General features: G+C 45.1%; 1 protein-coding gene across 4 annotated transcripts in view; it reads right to left on the bottom strand.

Moving 5' to 3' along the window:
* The window catches only part of WDR49 (WD repeat domain 49), a 359762-nt gene that overhangs the window by 8639 nt on the left and 331193 nt on the right, over positions 1 to 19930 (bottom strand). For all 4 annotated transcript variants that reach the window (XM_085635179.1, XM_085635181.1, XM_085635182.1 and 1 more), the window contains one exon: positions 10532 to 10678. In XM_085635179.1, coding sequence (XP_085491305.1) covers positions 10532 to 10678 — 147 coding nt within the window. The remainder of the gene's footprint in view (positions 1 to 10531; positions 10679 to 19930) is intronic.

The raw sequence follows: 19930 nt of genomic DNA, 5'->3' as shown, positions 1-19930 counted from the left end.
TAATGCTGTGCGTAATTAATAGATCAAGATATTTAAGTATTTCCTTTTGCCATATCATTTCTTTGTTTGGTAGCCTATCAGGGGTACCGTAAACATTCAAAGTAAATAATTGTGTTTTATTGGAGTTTATAGTGTAACCTGAAATCAGAAAGTATGTGTGCATTAGATGTAACAGAGGAGGAATGGAAAATTGAAATTTGACCATTAATGAAAAGTTTGTAAGGCAGACCAGAGTAAAGAGCCGGGATCATACGAATAAACGATCTGCCAAAGTTAAAAGCAGATAAGGTACGGAAAAGATATTGCCAATGGCCTTTATCAAAAGCCTTTTCCACATCAAATGCCATAACACCAGATGTTAGCAGTAATGATGGTCCAACTTCAATGGCATGAAATAGTAATCTTACATTATTTTACAGAATGCCTATTCTTCATGAAACCAGGTTGAGCAATATGAATGATAATATCAAGCACAGAGGCCAACCTGGTTGCAAGAACTTTTGCATAAAGTTTACAGTCTCAATTAATTAAAGAAATTGTGAGGCAACAGTGGAATCTTTGTTAGGTTTTGGGAGAACTAGAATTAAAGCTTCAGTAAAGGACCCAAAAAGTGATACTGTACTACTAAAGTGAGTAAATATCTTGAGTGAATAAGGTGAAAGGTGAGGAGAAAATGATTTATAAAACTAAGCAGGAATACTATCTGGATCGGGAGATTTAACTAACTTAAGGTATTTAATAGCTAATTGCACTTCTTCTAATATAATCGGTAAATCCAATTTATTCCCAGCTGACTGCGTAATTTCTGGAATCTGTGGGGAGCCACAAAATTCCAACCACCCAGCATTCCGCCAAGTCTCCCAATAAAATAGTACATCACTTGTGTGGGTAGACTAAGTACTTGCAACAGGAAATGGCCCACAACATACTATAGAAACTTCATAAATAACGATAATTAACAATCACAAAACAATATGGTTTCATGAGGGAGTCATCTGTGCTTTTGGTCCTGGGCTTGGCGGCCATCTAGGGAAATAAATTTAGAAATAAGTTTGTCTATATTTTTATAAAACTGAAGAGGAAGTATCATAGAAAGGAGGAAAAAAACAAAAACAGCAATAACCATTTTAATAGAATCAACTTTTCCCCACCAGAATAAATGTAAGTAGGACCCATTTATGAAATTTGTCTTTGATATGATTCACAATATAATCACAATTCAATGTAATTGATTGTATAATGCTGTGCGTAATTAATAGATCAAGATATTTAAGTATTTCCTTTTGCCATATCATTTCTTTGTTTGGTAGCCTATCAGGGGTACCGTAAACATTCAAAGTAATAATTGTGTTTTATTGGAGTTTATAGTGTAACCTGAAATCAGAAAGTATGTGTGCATTAGATGTAACAGAGGAGGAATGGAAAATTGAAATTTGACCATTAATGAAAAGTTTGTAAGGCAGACCAGAGTAAAGAGCCAGGATCATACGAATAAACGATCTGCCAAAGTTAAAAGCAGATAAGGTACGGAAAAGATATTGCCAATGGCCTTTATCAAAAGCCTTTTCCACATCAAATGCCATAACACCAGATGTTAGCAGTAATGATGGTCCAACTTCAATGGCATGAAATAGTAATCTTACATTATTTTACAGAATGCCTATTCTTCATGAAACCAGGTTGAGCAATATGAATGATAATATCAAGCACAGAGGCCAACCTGGTTGCAAGAACTTTTGCATAAAGTTTACAGTCTCAATTAATTAAAGAAATTGTGAGGCAACAGTGGAATCTTTGTTAGGTTTTGGGAGAACTAGAATTAAAGCTTCAGTAAAGGACCCAAAAAGTGATACTGTACTACTAAAGTGAGTAAATATCTTGAGTGAATAAGGTGAAAGGTGAGGAGAAAATGATTTATAAAACTAAGCAGGAATACTATCTGGATCGGGAGATTTAACTAACTTAAGGTATTTAATAGCTAATTGCACTTCTTCTAATATAATCGGTAAATCCAATTTATTCCCAGCTGACTGCGTAATTTCAGGGAAACCACACATGTATAAAAAGTTATCAATATCCAACATTTCACTAGACAGAGGCTTATTATATAAAGTTGAATAATAATTCACAAATTCATTAACAATTTCATTGTGAGATAATGCATTTTGATCATTAGAATTATGGATTGTATTAATTTTATTTTTATCTTACTTAATACGAAGATAATATGTGAAAAGTCTTCAACATCGATGAACACTAAAACAAAATATAGCTCTGCTATTAGTAGTTTGTATGCCGGCCCCATTGCTTAATGTTGAATTTAATTCATAACGTACTTTTTGTAGTTGCAGTTTATGTTTGATTACATTAGATTGATAAAGAGATGTTCATATATTGCTATTTGTTTATCTAATTCTTTAACTTTGGAGCTAAACAATTTGTTGCTATGTGCCATAATAGTACTTGTCGCCTCTGTGATATATGCCTTAAATGCATCTCATTTATTAACAATTGAAGTAGAACCTTCAGGGTTAAGAGGAAAATAATCACCTAGGGAGGACAAAAGTTTTGGTCTATGTTTTTTCATTAAGGGCAACATTGGTACTCATGCCCCATCGACCTTGAGATTGTTGAGTGGAGATAGGTTGTAAAACACATGAAATGAGTGCATGATCGGAAATATCAATATTTTGGATAGCAGGATCAAAAATTGAATGGATTAATTGATGGGATATTAATAATAATCTATACAAGAGTAGGAATGATGAGGATTAAAACAAAAAAAATGTTTCTCTGTTGGATGATGTACGTGCAAATATCTACCAATTTGGTATGCTTTAAAGAACGATTTTAGAGTGAAATAAGCTTTGGGAGGATGAAATTTGGCTTGAGATGCTCTATCCAATTAGAGGTCACATACAAGGTTAAAAATCGCTTCCAATACTAAGTGGAACATTACCTAATTTTAGTACTTCCGATGTGAAAAGAGACCAAAAATTAGAGTCATCATTTGTTGGACCAAACACATTAATCAGATGCAAAAAGGTTATTATTAATTTTAACTATGAGGTAACAAACTTCTGAATCCAAACATTTGTTTAGTGTTTGAAGATGTCATTTTCTTTGTGAAAATACCAACTCCGTTTTTCTTCATATGTGCAGGTGAAGAAATAATATTACCAAACCATTTTTTGTTCATATAGGATAAAACTGTATCATCTATATGAGCAGCCGCGGCCCGTGGAGGGAGTTCCGTGGGGCGGCAAGGCGGGGCGGGGGAGGGGCAGGGTGGGGGGTACTAAAAACCCAAATATGGATAATTGGAGGTAAGTAAACAGTTAAATAAATAAAACGAATTTCGCAGCGGGCGCTACGAAATTTGTTTTATTTATTTAATTGTTTACTTACCTTCAATTATCCATATTCCCACGGAACTCTCTCCACGGGCCGCGGCTGTATATGAGTCTCCTGAAGTAAACAAATATCACCTTTATGTCTTGCTAAAAAATCTAGAACCTAAGTACATTTAATAGGGTGTTGTAAACCTTTAACATTAAAAGAAACAATTTTAATACCTTTAATATTATCTATTTTCATAGAAGGGTGAAGACAGTAACGTAGAACGAACCAAGCAGACTGTGAGAATAAAAAGTAGATCTAACATTAGGCTAAAGTAGGAAAAGGAAAATGCAGACAAACTCCAAAAAGACAACATGTAAACATAAATAGTACTCTGAAATTGCACACATGCATGGCAAGAATGACCGGCCTATATAATGCCCTTATAAAGAAACTCGGCAAATTAAGCTAGAGATAACGACAATAAAAGTATCATTTGTTTCCATGGAGAGCTGTGAATGTTGATCCAAAAATATACACGAAGATCATCAGAATGTTGAAAGGAATTGGAGGAACCAGCTTTCCAAATTCATATCATTGACAGATCCAACAGGTCATATTTAAAACTATAGCTTCTCAGTTGTGGCCTGAGGTCAGTGAAATCTTTATGGATTTTAACAGTTTCCTGGGCAAAGTCTTGATGGATGAAAATGTTATTACAATTGACCATTAAAGACAGAATCTCTCTTGCTACTTTCGGTATGAACACATAAGGGCTGATTATGATATCGGACGGACCGCAACCGACTGACTGTCGGTTGCGGTCCGCCTGACATCTGCCCCTGCGGTCCACCCACCGCATTGCAATGCAGCAGGTAGATGGACAATCCGCTGCTATGCCGATGGGCTCCTTGAGCCTGTCGGAGCATCGGAAAGACACTATAATCCCCCTAATGGCGGCTCTTAGCAGGGCCCCCTTGCCCCCAGCCCTTCGCTATAGGGCCTGGGGGGCACAACATCCCTGCACCATGTCGTAGGCACCCTGAGGTGACTGCCACATGGTGCAGGGATGTTTCCAAACATCCATTTTACTATGGCAGCTTGTGCTGCAGGCCTTTTCCACCCACCACGCAAGCTGCCATAGTGAAATGGATGCTTCCGACCACCCTATTGACTGTCACATCCTAATACTGAGGTCAGAAACGCAGACCTAAGGTAGGGCAGTTCCAGACTGCTACGGTGCCGATATTGTAATGAGGCCCAAAATGATGACGAAGCAGAACTTTAAAGATCAATTGATGAGGTTTGTTCTGACTAGGATTACCATGTGAAGGAATTCTGTGCACTTTGTCAATCTCAGATTTTTCCGGGAATATTATTTGTAAAATGTTAATGAGATTTATAAAAGCGCAAGAATACCCGGAGGTGTCTTGGCGCTAGGGACAGCAGTAAGCAAACTCGGCGCCTAGTCCTGAACAGCCAGGTTTTTAATTTTCTCCTAAAGTCCGTTAAGGAGCTGGCATTCCTAAGTTCCATTGGAAGAAAGTTCCAAAGTTTAGAGGTGCCGTAGTGGAATCTGCGGCAGGGTATGCTCAGACGTGAGTCCCTTGCTCACTTTGCCACTGGATTCAAGCAAGCCTGGCTGAAGACAGCTGAAATGCCAGAAACCGGTCCTAGGAAGCTTGTTTCCGGTCCAGGGAAGACATGGCTTGGCAGTTCGGGCTGGACTGTTCCCATGAGGCACAGGGTCAGACTGATTTGCATATGGCCATGTCTGAACTGGGGTGGCAGAGTGGGCTAAAGAACGCGATGGATTAAACCCAGATCAGTTGACTGGGGGTGAGTGCTTGCAATGTTCAACACTCCGTCCATCATTTCCTTTGGTTTTTGCTTTGTTCGCCATAAGTTGGCAGGGTATGCTCAGACGTGAGTCCCTTGCTCACTTTGCCACTGGATTCAAGCAAGCCTGGCTGAAGACGGCTGAAATGCCAGAAACCGGTCCTAGGAAGCTTGTTTCCGGTCCAGGGAATGACATGGCTTGGCAGTTCGGGCTGGACTGTTCCCATGAGGCACAGGGTCAGACTGATTTGCATATGGCCATGTCTGAACTGGGGTGGCAGAGTGGGCTAAAGAACGGTGATGGATTAAACCCAGATCAGTTGACTGGGGGTGAGTGCTTGCAATGTTCAACACTCCGTCCATCATTTCCTTTGGTTTTTGCTTTGTTCGCCATAAGTTGGCAGGGTATGCTCAGACGTGAGTCCCTTGCTCACTTTGCCACTGGATTCAAGCAAGCCTGGCTGAAGACGGCTGAAATGCCAGAAACCGGTCCTAGGAAGCTTGTTTCCGGGTCCAGGGAAGACATGGCTTGGCAGTTCGGGCTGGACTGTTCCCATGAGGCACAGGGTCAGACTGATTTGCATATGGCCATGTCTGAACTGGGGTGGCAGAGTGGGCTAAAGAACGGTGATGGATTAAACCCAGATCAGTTGACTGGGGGTGAGTGCTTGCAATGTTCAACACTCCGTCCATCATTTCCTTTGGTTTTTGCTTTGTTCGCCATAAGTTGGCAGGGTATGCTCAGACGTGAGTCCCTTGCTCACTTTGCCACTGGATTCAATCAAGCCTGGCTGAAGACGGCTGAAATGCCAGAAACCGGTCCTAGGAAGCTTGTTTACGGTCCAGGGAAGACATGGCTTGGCAGTTCGGGCTGGACTGTTCCCATGAGGAACAGGGTCAGACTGATTTGCATATGGCCATGTCTGAACTGGTGTGGCAGAGTGGGCTAAAGAACGGTGATGGATTAAACCCAGATCAGTTGACTGGGGGTGAGTGCTTGCAATGTTCAACACTCCGTCCATCATTTCCTTTGGTTTTTGCTTTGTTCGCCATTAGTTGGCAGGGTATGCTCAGACGTGAGTCCCTTGCTCACTTTGCCACTGGATTCAAGCAAGCCTGGCTGAAGACGGCTGAAATGCCAGAAACCGGTCCTAGGAAGCTTGTTTCCGGTCCAGGGAAGACATGGCTTGGCAGTTCGGGCTGGACTGTTCCATGAGGCACAGGGTCAGACTGATTTGCATATGGCCATGTCTGAGCTGGGGTGGCAGAGTGAGCTAAAGAACGGTGATGGATTAAACCCAGATCAGTTGACTGGGGGTGAGTGCTTGCAATGTTCAACACTCCGTCCATCATTTCCTTTGGTTTTTGCTTTGTTCGCCATAAGTTGGCAGGGTATGCTCAGACGTGAGTCCCTTGCTCACTTTGCCACTGGATTCAAGCAAGCCTGGCTGAAGACGGCTGAAATGCCAGAAACCGGTCCTAGGAAGCTTGTTTCCGGTCCAGGGAAGACATGGCTTGGCAGTTCGGGCTGGACTGTTCCCATGAGGCACTGGGTCAGACTGATTTGCATATGGCCATGTCTGAACTGGGGTGGCAGAGTGGGCTAAAGAACGGTGATGGATTAAACCCAGATCAGTTGACTGGGGGTGAGTGCTTGCAATGTTCAACACTCCGTCCATCATTTCCTTTGGTTTTTGCTTTGTTCGCCATAAGTTGGCAGGGTATGCTCAGACGTGAGTCCCTTGCTCACTTTGCCACTGGATTCAAGCAAGCCTGGCTGAAGACGGCTGAAATGCCAGAAACCGGTCCTAGGAAGCTTGTTTCCGGTCCAGGGAAGACATGGCTTGGCAGTTCGGGTTGGACTGTTCCCATGAGGCACAGGGTCAGACTGATTTGCATATGACCATGTCTGAACTGGGGTGGCAGAGTGGGCTAAAGAACGGTGATGGATTAAACCCAGATCAGTTGACTGGGGGTGAGTGCTTGCAATGTTCAACACTCCGTCCATCATTTCCTTTGGTTTTTGCTTTGTTCGCCATAAGTTGGCAGGGTATGCTCAGACGTGAGTCCCTTGCTCACTTTGCCACTGGATTCAAGCAAGCCTGGCTGAAGACGGCTGAAATGCCAGAAACCGGTCCTAGGAAGCTTGTTTCCGGTCCAGGGAAGACATGGCTTGGCAGTTCGGGCTGGACTGTTCCCATGAGGCACAGGGTCAGACTGATTTGCATATGGCCATGTCTGAACTGGGGTGGCAGAGTGGGCTAAAGAACGGTGATGGATTAAACCCAGATCAGTTGACTGGGGGTGAGTGCTTGCAATGTTCAACACTCAGTCCATCATTTCCTTTGGTTTTTTCTTTGTTCACCATAAGTTGGCAGGGTATGCTCAGACGTGAGTGCCTTGCTCACTTTGCCACTGGATTCAAGCAAGCCTGGCTGAAGACGGCTGAAATGCCAGAAACCGGTCCTAGGAAGCTTGTTTCCGGTCCAGGGAAGACATGGCTTGGCAGTTCGGGCTGGACTGTTCCCATGAGGCACAGGGTCAGACTGATTTGCATATGGCCATGTTTGAACTGGGGTGGCAGAGTGGGCTAAAGAACGGTGATGGATTAAACCCAGATCAGTTGACTGGGGGTGAGTGCTTGCAATGTTCAACACTCCGTCCATCATTTCCTTTGGTTTTTGCTTTGTTCGCCATAAGTTGGCAGGGTATGCTCAGACGTGAGTCCCTTGCTCACTTTGCCACTGGATTCAAGCAAGCCTGGCTGAAGACGGCTGAAATGCCAGAAACCGGTCCTAGGAAGCTTGTTTCCGGTCCAGGGAAGACATGGCTTGGCAGTTCGGGCTGGACTGTTCCCATGAGGCACAGGGTCAGACTGATTTGCATATGGCCATGTCTGAACTGGGGTGGCAGAGTGGGCTAAAGAACGGTGATGGATTAAACCCAGATCAGTTGACTGGGGGTGAGTGCTTGCAATGTTCAACACTCCGTCCATCATTTCCTTTGGTTTTTGCTTTGTACGCATTCTGGGCACTAAAAGTAGTCTTGCCCCCGCCGACCGTAGATGTCTGGTCGGTTGGTACCATACAAAAAGGTTCCGGAGAAAAGAGGGGCCTGTGTGATTTAAGGCCTTATAGGCGAGACACAATGCCTTAAATTTAATGCGCTGAGGTACAGGGAGCCAGTGCAGATTGCGGATTTTATTAGATACCGCTTTGTGCCCGGGGATATTGAACAGTAAGTGTGCCGAAGAGTTTTGGACCATCTGAAGCATCTTTCGGCACTGCTTCTGGACATTCAGATATAGTCCATTGCGTAGTCTAATTTGGCCTGGATAAGAGATGGAACTACCGCAGTTTTTCTGGTATCCGTCGGGCTGTACGGAAGTATCTTCCTTATTTTCTTTATAAGAAAATATGAAGCAGAGACAATAACATTGGTCTGTTGACAGAGTGTTAATTTATTGTCAATCCATACACCCAAGTTCTTGACTTTGGCTGCTGGTTTGGGAGGTATGCCCATCTCTGCCAGCCACCACAGATTGCCCCAATGTGGCTGCATGTTACCAAAAATCATAACTTCCGTTTTATCGGAATTAAGTTTGAGGCAATGTGCACTCATCCATCTGTTAATTGTACCCATACAATTTTGAAACTGCTGAAAAGGAGAGGTGTGCTGTTTATATGCAGCTACCACAAACTGGGTGTCATCGGCGTATGACGTCAGACTAAACCCAAATTCTCGAATCAGTGGTGCCAGTTCGGAAACGTAGATGTTGAACAAAGAAGGGCTTAATGAACTGCCCTGTGGGACTCCACATGGCAGAACATGAGGAATCGAGTCGAATCCGTCAAGTGACACCGTTGATCTCCGATCCTCTAGGAAGGAGGACAGCAGCGCCAGGGCCGTTTCACCTACTCCCAACTTCTCCAACCGCTGCCGCAAAGGAACGTGATCAACCATGATAAAAGACCAGGTAATAATGTTTCTAAGTACAGCCTGCAATTTTTGCCTTCTAGATCCTCCAATAAATTAAAGATTTGCAGGTTGTACTGATTACAGTTTTCAAAATCGAGTAATACGTTACTCATTGGCACCATTTTTGCTGCAACATGCATCAGACTGTACATTTTTGATTTTTATCCTGGATTTTTATTGCATTGTCAAATACTTTCATAGAAAGACTAGCCATATCTTTGTGTATATTTTTAATTTCTGATGATTCTAGGGTTAGAGTGAACTGCTTGTATTTCTCCATGTAATGCGAATAAAGAGGGCTGATTAGAATCCACAATTTTTTATTTGACTGCTGGAGGAGAAGTGGTTTGTTTATGTTTATTATTCATACTATGAACATCCTCCCCTCCATAGTAATGAATGAATGATATCATAGCCAAGCGCAATGTTACTTGAAGATATTGGTAAATGTAAATAACAGCCTATACAAAATGAGACTGTGCAGCAGCTAAAACCAGCTTTAGGAGTGGTTTAGGCCTCAGCCATCCCCTTTCCTTGTAGTAGCACTGCCCTCCTGACAGGAAACGCAGCAGTACCTGGTATGAGACACCCGTGAGAGGCTCGATGGGGAAGCTCCTACACACAACTGAATAAAGGAACAAAACACCTTAAAAGCGCGGGTCATGCCAAGCTTCCACAACTTCAAAGTACCGGTAAGACAATCCAAAACAGTACTTAATCGTTGATAATAAAACAGGCGCCATGGTGAATTAACGTGAGGCGGCCATCTTGTTTAACACACTCGTGCGAATCAAAGAGTAGACTGTTCTAAATTAAAAATCGGTAACAGAAAAGCAAACATTGGAATGTTGGAGCAGGAGGCTTATTCCAGCCATTATTAGCCCTGAGACACTTAATTGTCTTAAGTGGAGCTCCCATTAGTCCAGTGTTCTAATTTAAAATATAGTATGGGGTATCACACATAAATCTACCACTGAAGAAAAACAACTATTGACAGAGATTAAAACAGCTGAGTTGTTCAGAAAGTTACTACACCATCTCTCTGATCTCTGGCTCCTGCACCTCAAAAGAAAACCGTTCAGCAATTAGATAATGTACTGCTCTCAAATAGGTAGAAGTGAACACTTGGAATGCTTTCATGAATAGAAAAAGAAATTGAACTTAAGCATTGGGTTGAGGGGAATGTAACACCAACTGTGGCAAAACAAAATCCTCAACGCTGCAAAATGTCTTGAGTGAGACGTCATTACTCATTCCACACAGCAGCAGGGGCAGCGGAAGCTGATCAGCTGCTGACCTTTATTCGGGCCTCTCTGCTAGTCAGTGATGTATGTGCTGTCCAGCCATGCGGCGTGAGGAGATGAAAAATGCTTACTTTCTGAGAGGGTTGGACGCGTCACCACTTTAGAGCTCTTTCGCTCAGGTCTGTCTCCGAAGTATTTTTCCGGATTTAGAACAAAATCCGGTTTGTTTATGTCAGCTAAATCCTCCAGCACACCAATATTTAATGCACTGAAAGTACCTAAGAGAAAAAAAAAAAGTTTTCACAAATCAGAATAATTTATACATGTGTGCAAATATATTAATTTGATTTAGTGTCCCGTTATCCAGTGAGCGAATTACATCGATGCACGGTCACTGAGGCAATTTTTAACAAAATTTCCATATTAGGTGCATTGCACCGGTTTATTTTTGCACCAACATTTGAACTATAGGCGCTGGAAGTCGGGCTGCTGTGGGTGCTACAGCACACCCAGAAATAATTATGCAGGAGTTTAAAATGTTAATGAGCAATAAAGATGCCTTTAAGTATTGTATTTATCTTGTCTCATTTGCTGCGCGTGCCAAAACGAAGGTTAAATATTAGGTTGTCTCTTATGACAAATTGTTGCTGATTTGGAACCTGGTGTTTACTTTTCATCATCATAAAACTTTATTTCGGCCTGTATGGCCATAAAAGCACAGATAAAAATACGATACATGACATTCAGTTCATAAAAGGTGCGTGAGGCACCACATAGCACATTGTTAAATATAGGGTTGCAAACATTTAACATAGCATGATCGTCTCTCCCACTCGCCAGCCTCAAGCTACCAAAGACTAACCCATGGGTATATGAGCCATAGAATACTTGTGCAATATACAGGCAGCAAGAGATCTTTACATTAGTCAGACGATGGGGTTCGATAAAGTGTATGTGCATGACCAGTAAAATGGCCTTTACAGAGAACCAACAACATTCAACTATGAACAAAATTCAGTATAGTGCTTGTGCAAAACTTGGGCACGAAGTGGCATTTGCAGTATTTTAAAAAACTTTATCAGTTAAATTAGTTAAGAGCACGTGCCATACCTAGACAGGAAAAGGACCTTTACAATATTCCTGAAATATTCACTGTTCCACAAACATGGCTTAAAATGCCATAAATTGGCCTATGGATATTAGTATCAATAAGGTGTATGTGCATACTGTGGCTGTAAGTTGGTTTTTACTTTGTTCCCAAGCCGCACTCTTTAAAGTGCGTGTGCAAAATATGAACAGCACGAAGGCCATTACAATTGCCCAAAACCAGCATTTTTGATGCTGTCATAGTGGCCTACACCTAGCAGCATTCAATAGTGAATAAAATGCAGAAGTATAAAAGCAACAGTTCGCATAACGCATAAATGATAAACAAAAAATCATTAAAAAGGCATACAGTGATTTCGTTCAGTTGGAAAACAGAAAAGTGGGGACCGATTTACATAATATGTAGCAATGAACATGCCAGGCGTACAGGTTCATCTTTAAGATAGCCCTGCGGGTGCACCACATAGAAAATAGTGTCATATAGAGAACACAATAGGTGAGTGGGTATCATATTTCAATATCCCAAAAACCTCACTATAGTGTCTGGACCCCAAATTTCTGCATAACTGAAGCAGCCATCGAATCCTTGCCCTCTTGTAATCTTGACAAAAAAAATAACACATGATATTCTGTTTTCTCTGCGTTAGTACAAGCTGGTCAAGCCAGGTTGGATAAACCGGTCCACTTGTTTGTAAAAGTACGCAACGGGAGGACCCCATGTCTGAATTGCAGATATAGATTCTTAGCGAGGAGCGGCTGGATGTCGTCTAGGACGGGTTCTACTCTATATTGGTCTTTTACTTCCAGAAACCCTAGAGTAATCAGCCAGATGTAGGCCTCCTGTGTAACTGCGCAAGTTTAAGCTCTCTATAGCTCTCCATCAGGACCTTTCTAGGAGGCATCGGGCAAGTTTCGTCTGCGTTATTCCACAGGTTACCCCTACCCATGGCCACACAGGTATTCCTTATATATACCAACCATCTCTCAGCTCACTCCTGTATGCAGTCAATTCAGGGGTGCTCCACCAATGTCACCAAAATAAAAGGGGTCTGAGAGCGGATTCATCTGCAATTGTTCTAATCCTAAGATCCAACCAGAGAGGTGTTAATGGTGTGCTAGGGGGAAGACCCAGTAATTGCCTAGCATTGTAATTCTCAGTGCTCGATAGAGAGCCAGATGGACAATGACCCCAAATTTCAGCACCATCCAGGGCAGTACCCCTGGATTGTACTTTATAGATTTCCACTGCTAGGCCGATAAATTTGTGTGTACAACTCCTATATACTTTTATCAGGCCCCCCGTTGTCTGGCCTAACAATAAGGAGCCGAAGGGGAAAGGAAAAGACTGGGTCGTCCCCCACTCAAAACAGTTTTCCAACAAAAAAGGACCCAATCCATTCAGTACAGAACTATTTTATACACTGTGTAACAAAAGGAATCGAGAGGTATCAGGTTAACCTCTTCAAAACCAACCCCTGTTTAGCTGAAACTATGGGGTGGATTCCCAATTTACCAGGTACTGTACTAATTTTAAAAAAAGGTTTCGCAGGAACCCTAAATCAATGTAGCAGTCACTGTGTTCAAAAGCAATTTTTTATGTATTTTTTATATATATAAACGTGTGTGATGAAAACAGTTCACTCACAGGGATACAACACCCCACACTGTGAAAAATCAGTGAAAGAACAGTGAGAAAAAATATGTGCCGAGCAAGGAGGCACCTCACGTGCGCAACACCTTAGCGGGCTGACACTGGTTCGATCATCACCAGTACTGCCACGTTTCTCATCATAGGTTGCCACCTTGCTCAAAGAAAATTGAAAAATTTGATCAACAACAAAAAGGTGAAAGTATGTGAACAACACACACCGTAGTCCTGAATTAAAATTGATAGAGAACCATGGCCATCATAATTTTATTCTTTTGCTCATGGGTCACTTCAAAAGTAAAAAGTGCTGTATTATAACAGACAAGAAGTCAAAAAGCCGACATGTTTCATTGCCTTACTGTTACGGCAATTTCTTCAGGGCAACAGGACTCCATTCACCTTATCAGCACATTTGCAATGAACTACTTGTGACTGCAAAACATAGAAAGGAAGGATTCCTGCAGTTACACACTGAGCGCCAAAACACACTCTCACTCAATCCATCCATATAAAAATCATGTGGGGTATCATTACCCATTGTCAGCTCAGGTTTTTTATACCAGCTCAACAGCGTGTCAGACAGGAACCATAAGTTTTGCAGTGATCCTGTACTTCTACTGTGGGCATTCTGTAAAAGGATTTTTGAATCAAAGACCAGTCTATCCACACATGTGGTTCACAGACTATCTAACACACCACCATGATTTATCAATTACAGTAATTGGTTGCCTGAGTGCTCTGTAGCGGTAGGACAGGCAATGGTAAACTAATAGGGGCCTTCTTCTGTTCTCCACTTACAACTCCTCTCTCTCCACCCACATGTGCCATCACATGCACCCCCTTCTGAGTCATAGTCCCTCTCCAGTCTGCTGCCACCCCCTGTTGGATTGGGCCCCCCAATAACTCCTTTTGGCAATCAAATCTCTCATATGAGGGTCCAGTGCTCATTAGTCAATCTACTGACTCTAGAGGGTTAAATCTATTTGATAGCTGTAAGTTTTAGAGTAATGGGCTGGGTTGGTCCTGTCCTAGAATTGTGTATTGCTCATTCTGATTCCACACCCCACTCTCATAACCATCTCTCCTTCCGTTATGTGATTTAAACCCTGGGGGAAAAAGGTAGCCCAAGGGGAAGGACCCAATACCCCCATCCTCCCTTCGGAGATTGCAATGTAGGAGGGTTTCCACGACCTCTGGGTTTCTGAAATGTATTCCAACACAATCCCCAGAGACGTCTTTCGGCCTCCAAACGTGTCATCTGACCCTACGTGTCATAAGAATTTTGTCTGCATCTCTGTATGAAAATTGCCGGTACTTAGCTAGCCAAAATATACATTTATTTTTCATTTCAGAATGAGACTCCCTACACCCATTGTTCAATTCTGGAACGCCTGTTAAAATGATTACATAGGGTGTTGAGGCTGGGGGAAGATTAATGCACGGCAAGGCTAGCCTTGTTTCATTGCTTTCTACTCGTGGGACAGACCTTACATCACCCCTGTGGCAGACCCCTGTTGAGGATACTCACATGCTTCTGGCCTTGCTGTAGGTGGCCTGTGAATGCTTCCTATCTCTGCCCCTTGAATACACCCCTGGCAATGGGTACTATCATCTGTTCCTGACCTATCTGGGTTACTCGTGCGTTTACTTGCACCCTCCTGAATTGTACAGTTGGTAGTTGTGGTGGTGACCATGTTATTTGCCACTATGGGTTCCAACCTAGTAATGAAAGGGGCTGGCTGTAGATTCGAATATTTTACAGACTCACTCCCCCTTGAGAGTGCCTCTGTCTTACCAGTCGATAGCTCAACCAAAGATGAAAGCTTATCTACGCGCTCCATCAATTTATTGAGTTCATCCTTCACAATGGCCCTTACTTGGACCTGTAAGTCCACCACCAAGTTTGTTATCCAAACCGGCTGCTCCGTGCCTATTTGCGTTGTCTCGGCCTCCCCAAAGTCACCAATCACTGAATATTCCCCAGGACGTTTCTTGATTTGGACCCCACCGTTGCAGCTGGTTTGGGTTTCCCTTTTCTAGCATGAGCACCCTCCGGATACAACTCAGCACTGTATGTCTCACAACTCATTGCGTGTGTCCTTGGGTGAAGTGTTGGAGACTCAGGAGCCAGGGCTGGTGGTGAGCTTGATGCATCATGGCTAATAAGGGGTGAGGCTAGATCTGGAGTTAGTGACAAGCGCCTTTCAGTAGGTTCAATTTCTGTAGCCACCACCCCTGTAGCAAGTTGGTTGGAAGGACGTTGCAGTTTGCGGGGGTAATGTTTGTTTTTTTCCCCACGCAGGTGCGTTTTTCCATTTTTACAGGTGGCACGTAAGAACAAACTAAGCCCTCTTGGTACCTTATGGTCACAATCAGTCCTGTCAGTAAATCCTGTTGTGAGTGGCTCCCCCGAGTAGGGTTTTAGGAGAGTGTTGGAATCAGTATTGAGCCAAGTTGTAAGCGACCACCAAAAGACGTGAGCTACTTAAAAGTGCTTTGGCAGCAATGCGGCGCAACAGAGTGGTGGATCACTAACCTTAGCTCCCTTATTGGGTTACCACATCAAGACCTGGGATCTCCAGATTCAGGCCTCAGAGGGGTGGCCCAGCCTGGCCTCCTCCGGGCTCTGACAGGCACAAAAGGGCCCGCTGAGGGAGTCCGAAGGCAGCCTTTATGCGCCCCCCAGGAGAGAAGATGATGTGGAAAGCTCCTGGCACATGGCAAGGTGGGGGATGTGGTCCCCGGTGGGGCCGGTGAGGCTGACAGTGTCCGACAGCAATTAAAAAACAAACACAGGCTCCTGCTCTACGGGGGCCTTAGGAAGCCTTTATGCGCCCCCCTGCGCAGGGAAGATGACATGGCCGCCTCCTGGTGCTTGGCATGGTAGGGGATATGGTCCCCGGTGCGGACGATGCGGACGGTGAGGCTGGCAGTGTCCGGCAGCAATTGAAAAACAAACACGGGCTCCCGTTCTGAGGGGGCCCGAGGCAGCCTTTATGCACCCCCTGGCGCAGGGAAGATGATGTGGGCGCCTCTGGCACATGGCAAGTTGGGGGATGTGGTCCCCGGTGGAGCCGGTGAGGCTGGCAGCATCCGGCAGCAATTGAAAAACAAACACAAGCTCCAGCTCTGCGGGGGCCCAAGGCAGCCTTTAGGCGCCCCCCCTGGCACAGGGAAGATGACGTGGGTGCCTCCTGGCGTATGGCAAGGTGGGGGGTGTGGTCCCAGGTGCGGCCGGTGTGGCTGGTGAGGCTGGCAGTGTCCGGCAGCAATTGAAAAACAAACACGGGCTCCTGCTCTGCGGGGGCCCGAGGCAACCTTTATGCGCCCCCCCGACGCAGGGAAGATGATGTGGGTGCCTCCTGGCACGTGGCAAGGTGGGGGATGTGGTCCCCGGTGCGGCCGGTGAGGCTGGCAGTGTCCGTCAGCAATCAAAAAACAAACACAGGCTCCCGCTCTGCGGGGGCCCAAGGCAGCCTTTATAAGCCCCCCTGCGCAGGGAAGACGACGTAGGTGCCTACTGGCTCATGGCATGGTGGGGGATGTGGTCCCCGGTGTAGTCAGTGCCGCCGGTGAGGCTGGCAGTGTCCGGCAGCAATTGAAAAACAAATACGGGCTCCTGCTCTGCGGGGGCCCGAGGCAACATTTATGCGCCCCGTGGCGCAGGGAAGATGATGTGGGCGCCTCCTGGCATGTGGCAAGGTGGGGGATGTGGTCCCCCGTGCGGCCGGTGAGGCTGGCAGTGTCCGGCAGCAATCGAAAAACAAACACGGGCTCCCGCTCTGCGGGGGCCCAAGGCAGCCTTTATAAGCCCCCCTGCGCAGGGAAGATGACGTGGGTGCCTCCTGGCTCGTGGCATGGTGGGGGATGTGGTCCCCGGTGTAGTCAGTGCCGCCGGTGAGGCTGGCAGTGTCAAGGCAGCAATTGAAAAACAAACACTGGCTCCTCCTCTGCGGGGGCCCAAGGCAGCCTTTATGCACCCCCCTGACACAGGGAAGAGGATGTGGGTGCCTCCTGGCATGTGGCAAGGTGGGGGATGTGGTCCCAGGTGCGGCCGCTGTGGCTGGTGAGGCTGGCAGTGTCCCGCAGCAATTGAAAAAGAAACTTGGGCTCCCGCTCTGCGGAGGCCCGAGGCAGCCTTTATGCGCCCCCGCCGGCACAGGGAAAATGATGCGGGCGCCTCCTGGCGCGTGTCAAGGTGGGGATGTGGTCCCCGATGCGACTGGTGAAGCTGGCAGTGTCCGGCAGCAATTGAAAAACACGGGCTCCGGCTCTGCGGGGCTCTAGGCTGCCTTTAAGCGACTCTGGGCAGGGAAGATGACGTGGGCGCCTCCTGGCGCCTCCTAGCACCTGGGATGGTGGGGGATGTGGTCCCCGGAGCGGCCAGTGAGGCTGACAGTGTCCGGCATCAATTGAAAAACAAACACTGGCGCCCACTCTGCAGGGGCCCGAGACAGCCTTTATGCGCCCCCCAGTGCAGGGAAGATGACATAGGCGCCTCCTGGCACGTGGCAAGGTGGGGGATGTGGTCCCCGGTGCGGCAAGTGAGGCTGACAGTGTCCGGCAGCAATTGAAAAACAAACACGGGTTTACTTTTATTTCTCTGAATGCAGTGAGGATTTTGGAAAAGTGATCTAGGAGACAATACTGCTGGAGAACGGGAAACAGGAAACATGTAGCATGTCCATTTTTTGTAACACACAGCAACATTTAAATAGTGGGAAATGAACTATACACACACTTCAAATTATATCAGCAATTGGAAAAGCACAATTTTTTTAAATTCTGAATTGTGACAGAAACAAAGATTTTAATAGGATCAAAGCAATTCAAGACATTTTACTTGGTGATGCGAAAACAATAAATATTCACTGAAACCTGATGTCCACACAATATCGTTTTGTGCTATATTTGCAACACTTGTTTTTAGGTCGAGCCTGGGCAGTGCATGCGCTGCTCTTCGAGGCATGCTGTATTGAGGTACGGCATAGAAGCTCCGCCCATTTCCCCGCTCATCTTTTCAATTGGCTCCTGTTACTGTCCTTGGTTCCCCCTTGTCTGCATTTGTAACCACCCATAACGACTGGACTTTTTACTGGTGTTGTTACATGGTCTGCTTTATAAGTCGGTGAGCACTCCTTTTTTGGGGGTGGGCCAGCTCTGGCAATCTGTTGCCTCTCGCTCGCACTCCCTCATCCCCCTCCCTCCCATCATTGCTGCACTTAATCTCCCTAGTGCAATCCCCACACCACCACCTCCCACCCTACCTGCTTTAGCACTTCTCATTTTGTTTCCGTTACATCGTCATGCATACTTTTAGCCTGGTGCCCGTTTATCAAGCCCCGCACTTTCTTATGCTTGCAGCTTTGGCGCTGTATCTCCCTCCATCCACAAAGCAAGTAAAGGGTGCAATACCACAGTCTGTTACTAGGTGTCCCTGTGGAGTTATAAACAGAACTCTATTAGCAACATAAGGCAGTGCACCCACAGGGACACCTATTAACAGCCTGAGCTACTGCACCCTTTCCTTGATTCGTGCATTTGCTTTTATCTTACTTGCGGTTGGCCTCGTGGTTCGGCGATAGCTCGCGCATTTACAATAAACACGCAAAGCACAATAATACCTAGGGAAATAAAGATTTGCAATGCCATTACTCGAGCATTGCTGAAAGTTTGAGCTATTTATGTTCCATTATTATTAGCAACGCCAATAGCTCAAACATTCAGCAATGCGAGACCCATTGCATTACAAATGCTTGGTTTGTATGTCGCTTGGATTTTTCACAATTCATACGACTTCAGGCATATAACATTAATGGAAGCATCGACAATCTAAAAATGGTTTCAGCACCATTGATTCGGACTGGTTGCACACTGCAAAATGTCGGTTTTCCTCTATATAGGAAAAACATGTAAAGAGCTGTTGATGTAATGAGAATGGAAATGTGGTTTTTGAGTTCATGAAGAGGCTACGATAAAGGCACAGGTAGAGAGCATTGGAGGCAGGACGTGCACCACAGTCAGTCTTTCGTGCCTGTGTAGTTGGATGAGACTAAGTGGGGTGCCTACAAAATTTGAGTTATAATACTAGTGTGTGGCACACACAAACCTTAGATATCACTTGTGTAGTGTTATTTATGTGAAGACAGTGGCAACTCTTCTCATACAGGTGGAACCTGCATATTCAGGCCACTGGCCAACCTTCACATTATGGTGTCGTGCATTTGGCATAATGCCATAATAAATGGTAGCCGTGGCATATGAAGCACCCTTACTGCAATCAGCCGCGGTCCGTGCAGAAAACAGCGGTGGGGCAGTGGGGCCGTGTAAGGGGGGATTCTGAGGGACGATGCTGAGGGAAAATTTAATACATAATTAATTTTCCCTCAGCATCGTCCCTCGGAATCTCTCCGCTTACATGGCCCCACTGCCTCACCGCTGTTACCTGCACGGACGGCGGCTGACTGCAATGTTGGCCATAGAATATCTGGACTGACTCTTGGCATAAGGATGGCTCTTGCATATTAAGGCGCAGCAGCCCTCCTTGCCTCCTCGCAGTTATGGTGGCATGTTGGGGGCGCCGTGCGAGGGCAGACCCTTTGCAAAGATAATCTAATCATATTACAGTTGCAGATTCGCTGTATTTAGGTTGTTCAGGTGTTAAACTTTAAGGACGTTATGGAACCTTTGCTGAACAAGTAACAATGTGTGCTGGGATGACATAATAGTGTAACAATACTGCAGCCGAAGGTGCAGCATTATGTCGCAGAGTTGA

The sequence above is a fragment of the Triturus cristatus genome, chromosome 11 (assembly GCF_964204655.1).
Source record: "Triturus cristatus chromosome 11, aTriCri1.1, whole genome shotgun sequence".
NCBI lineage: Eukaryota > Metazoa > Chordata > Amphibia > Caudata > Salamandridae > Triturus > Triturus cristatus.
The sequence above is the reverse complement of the archived record's forward strand: the minus strand, read 5'-3'. Positions and strand labels throughout refer to the sequence as shown.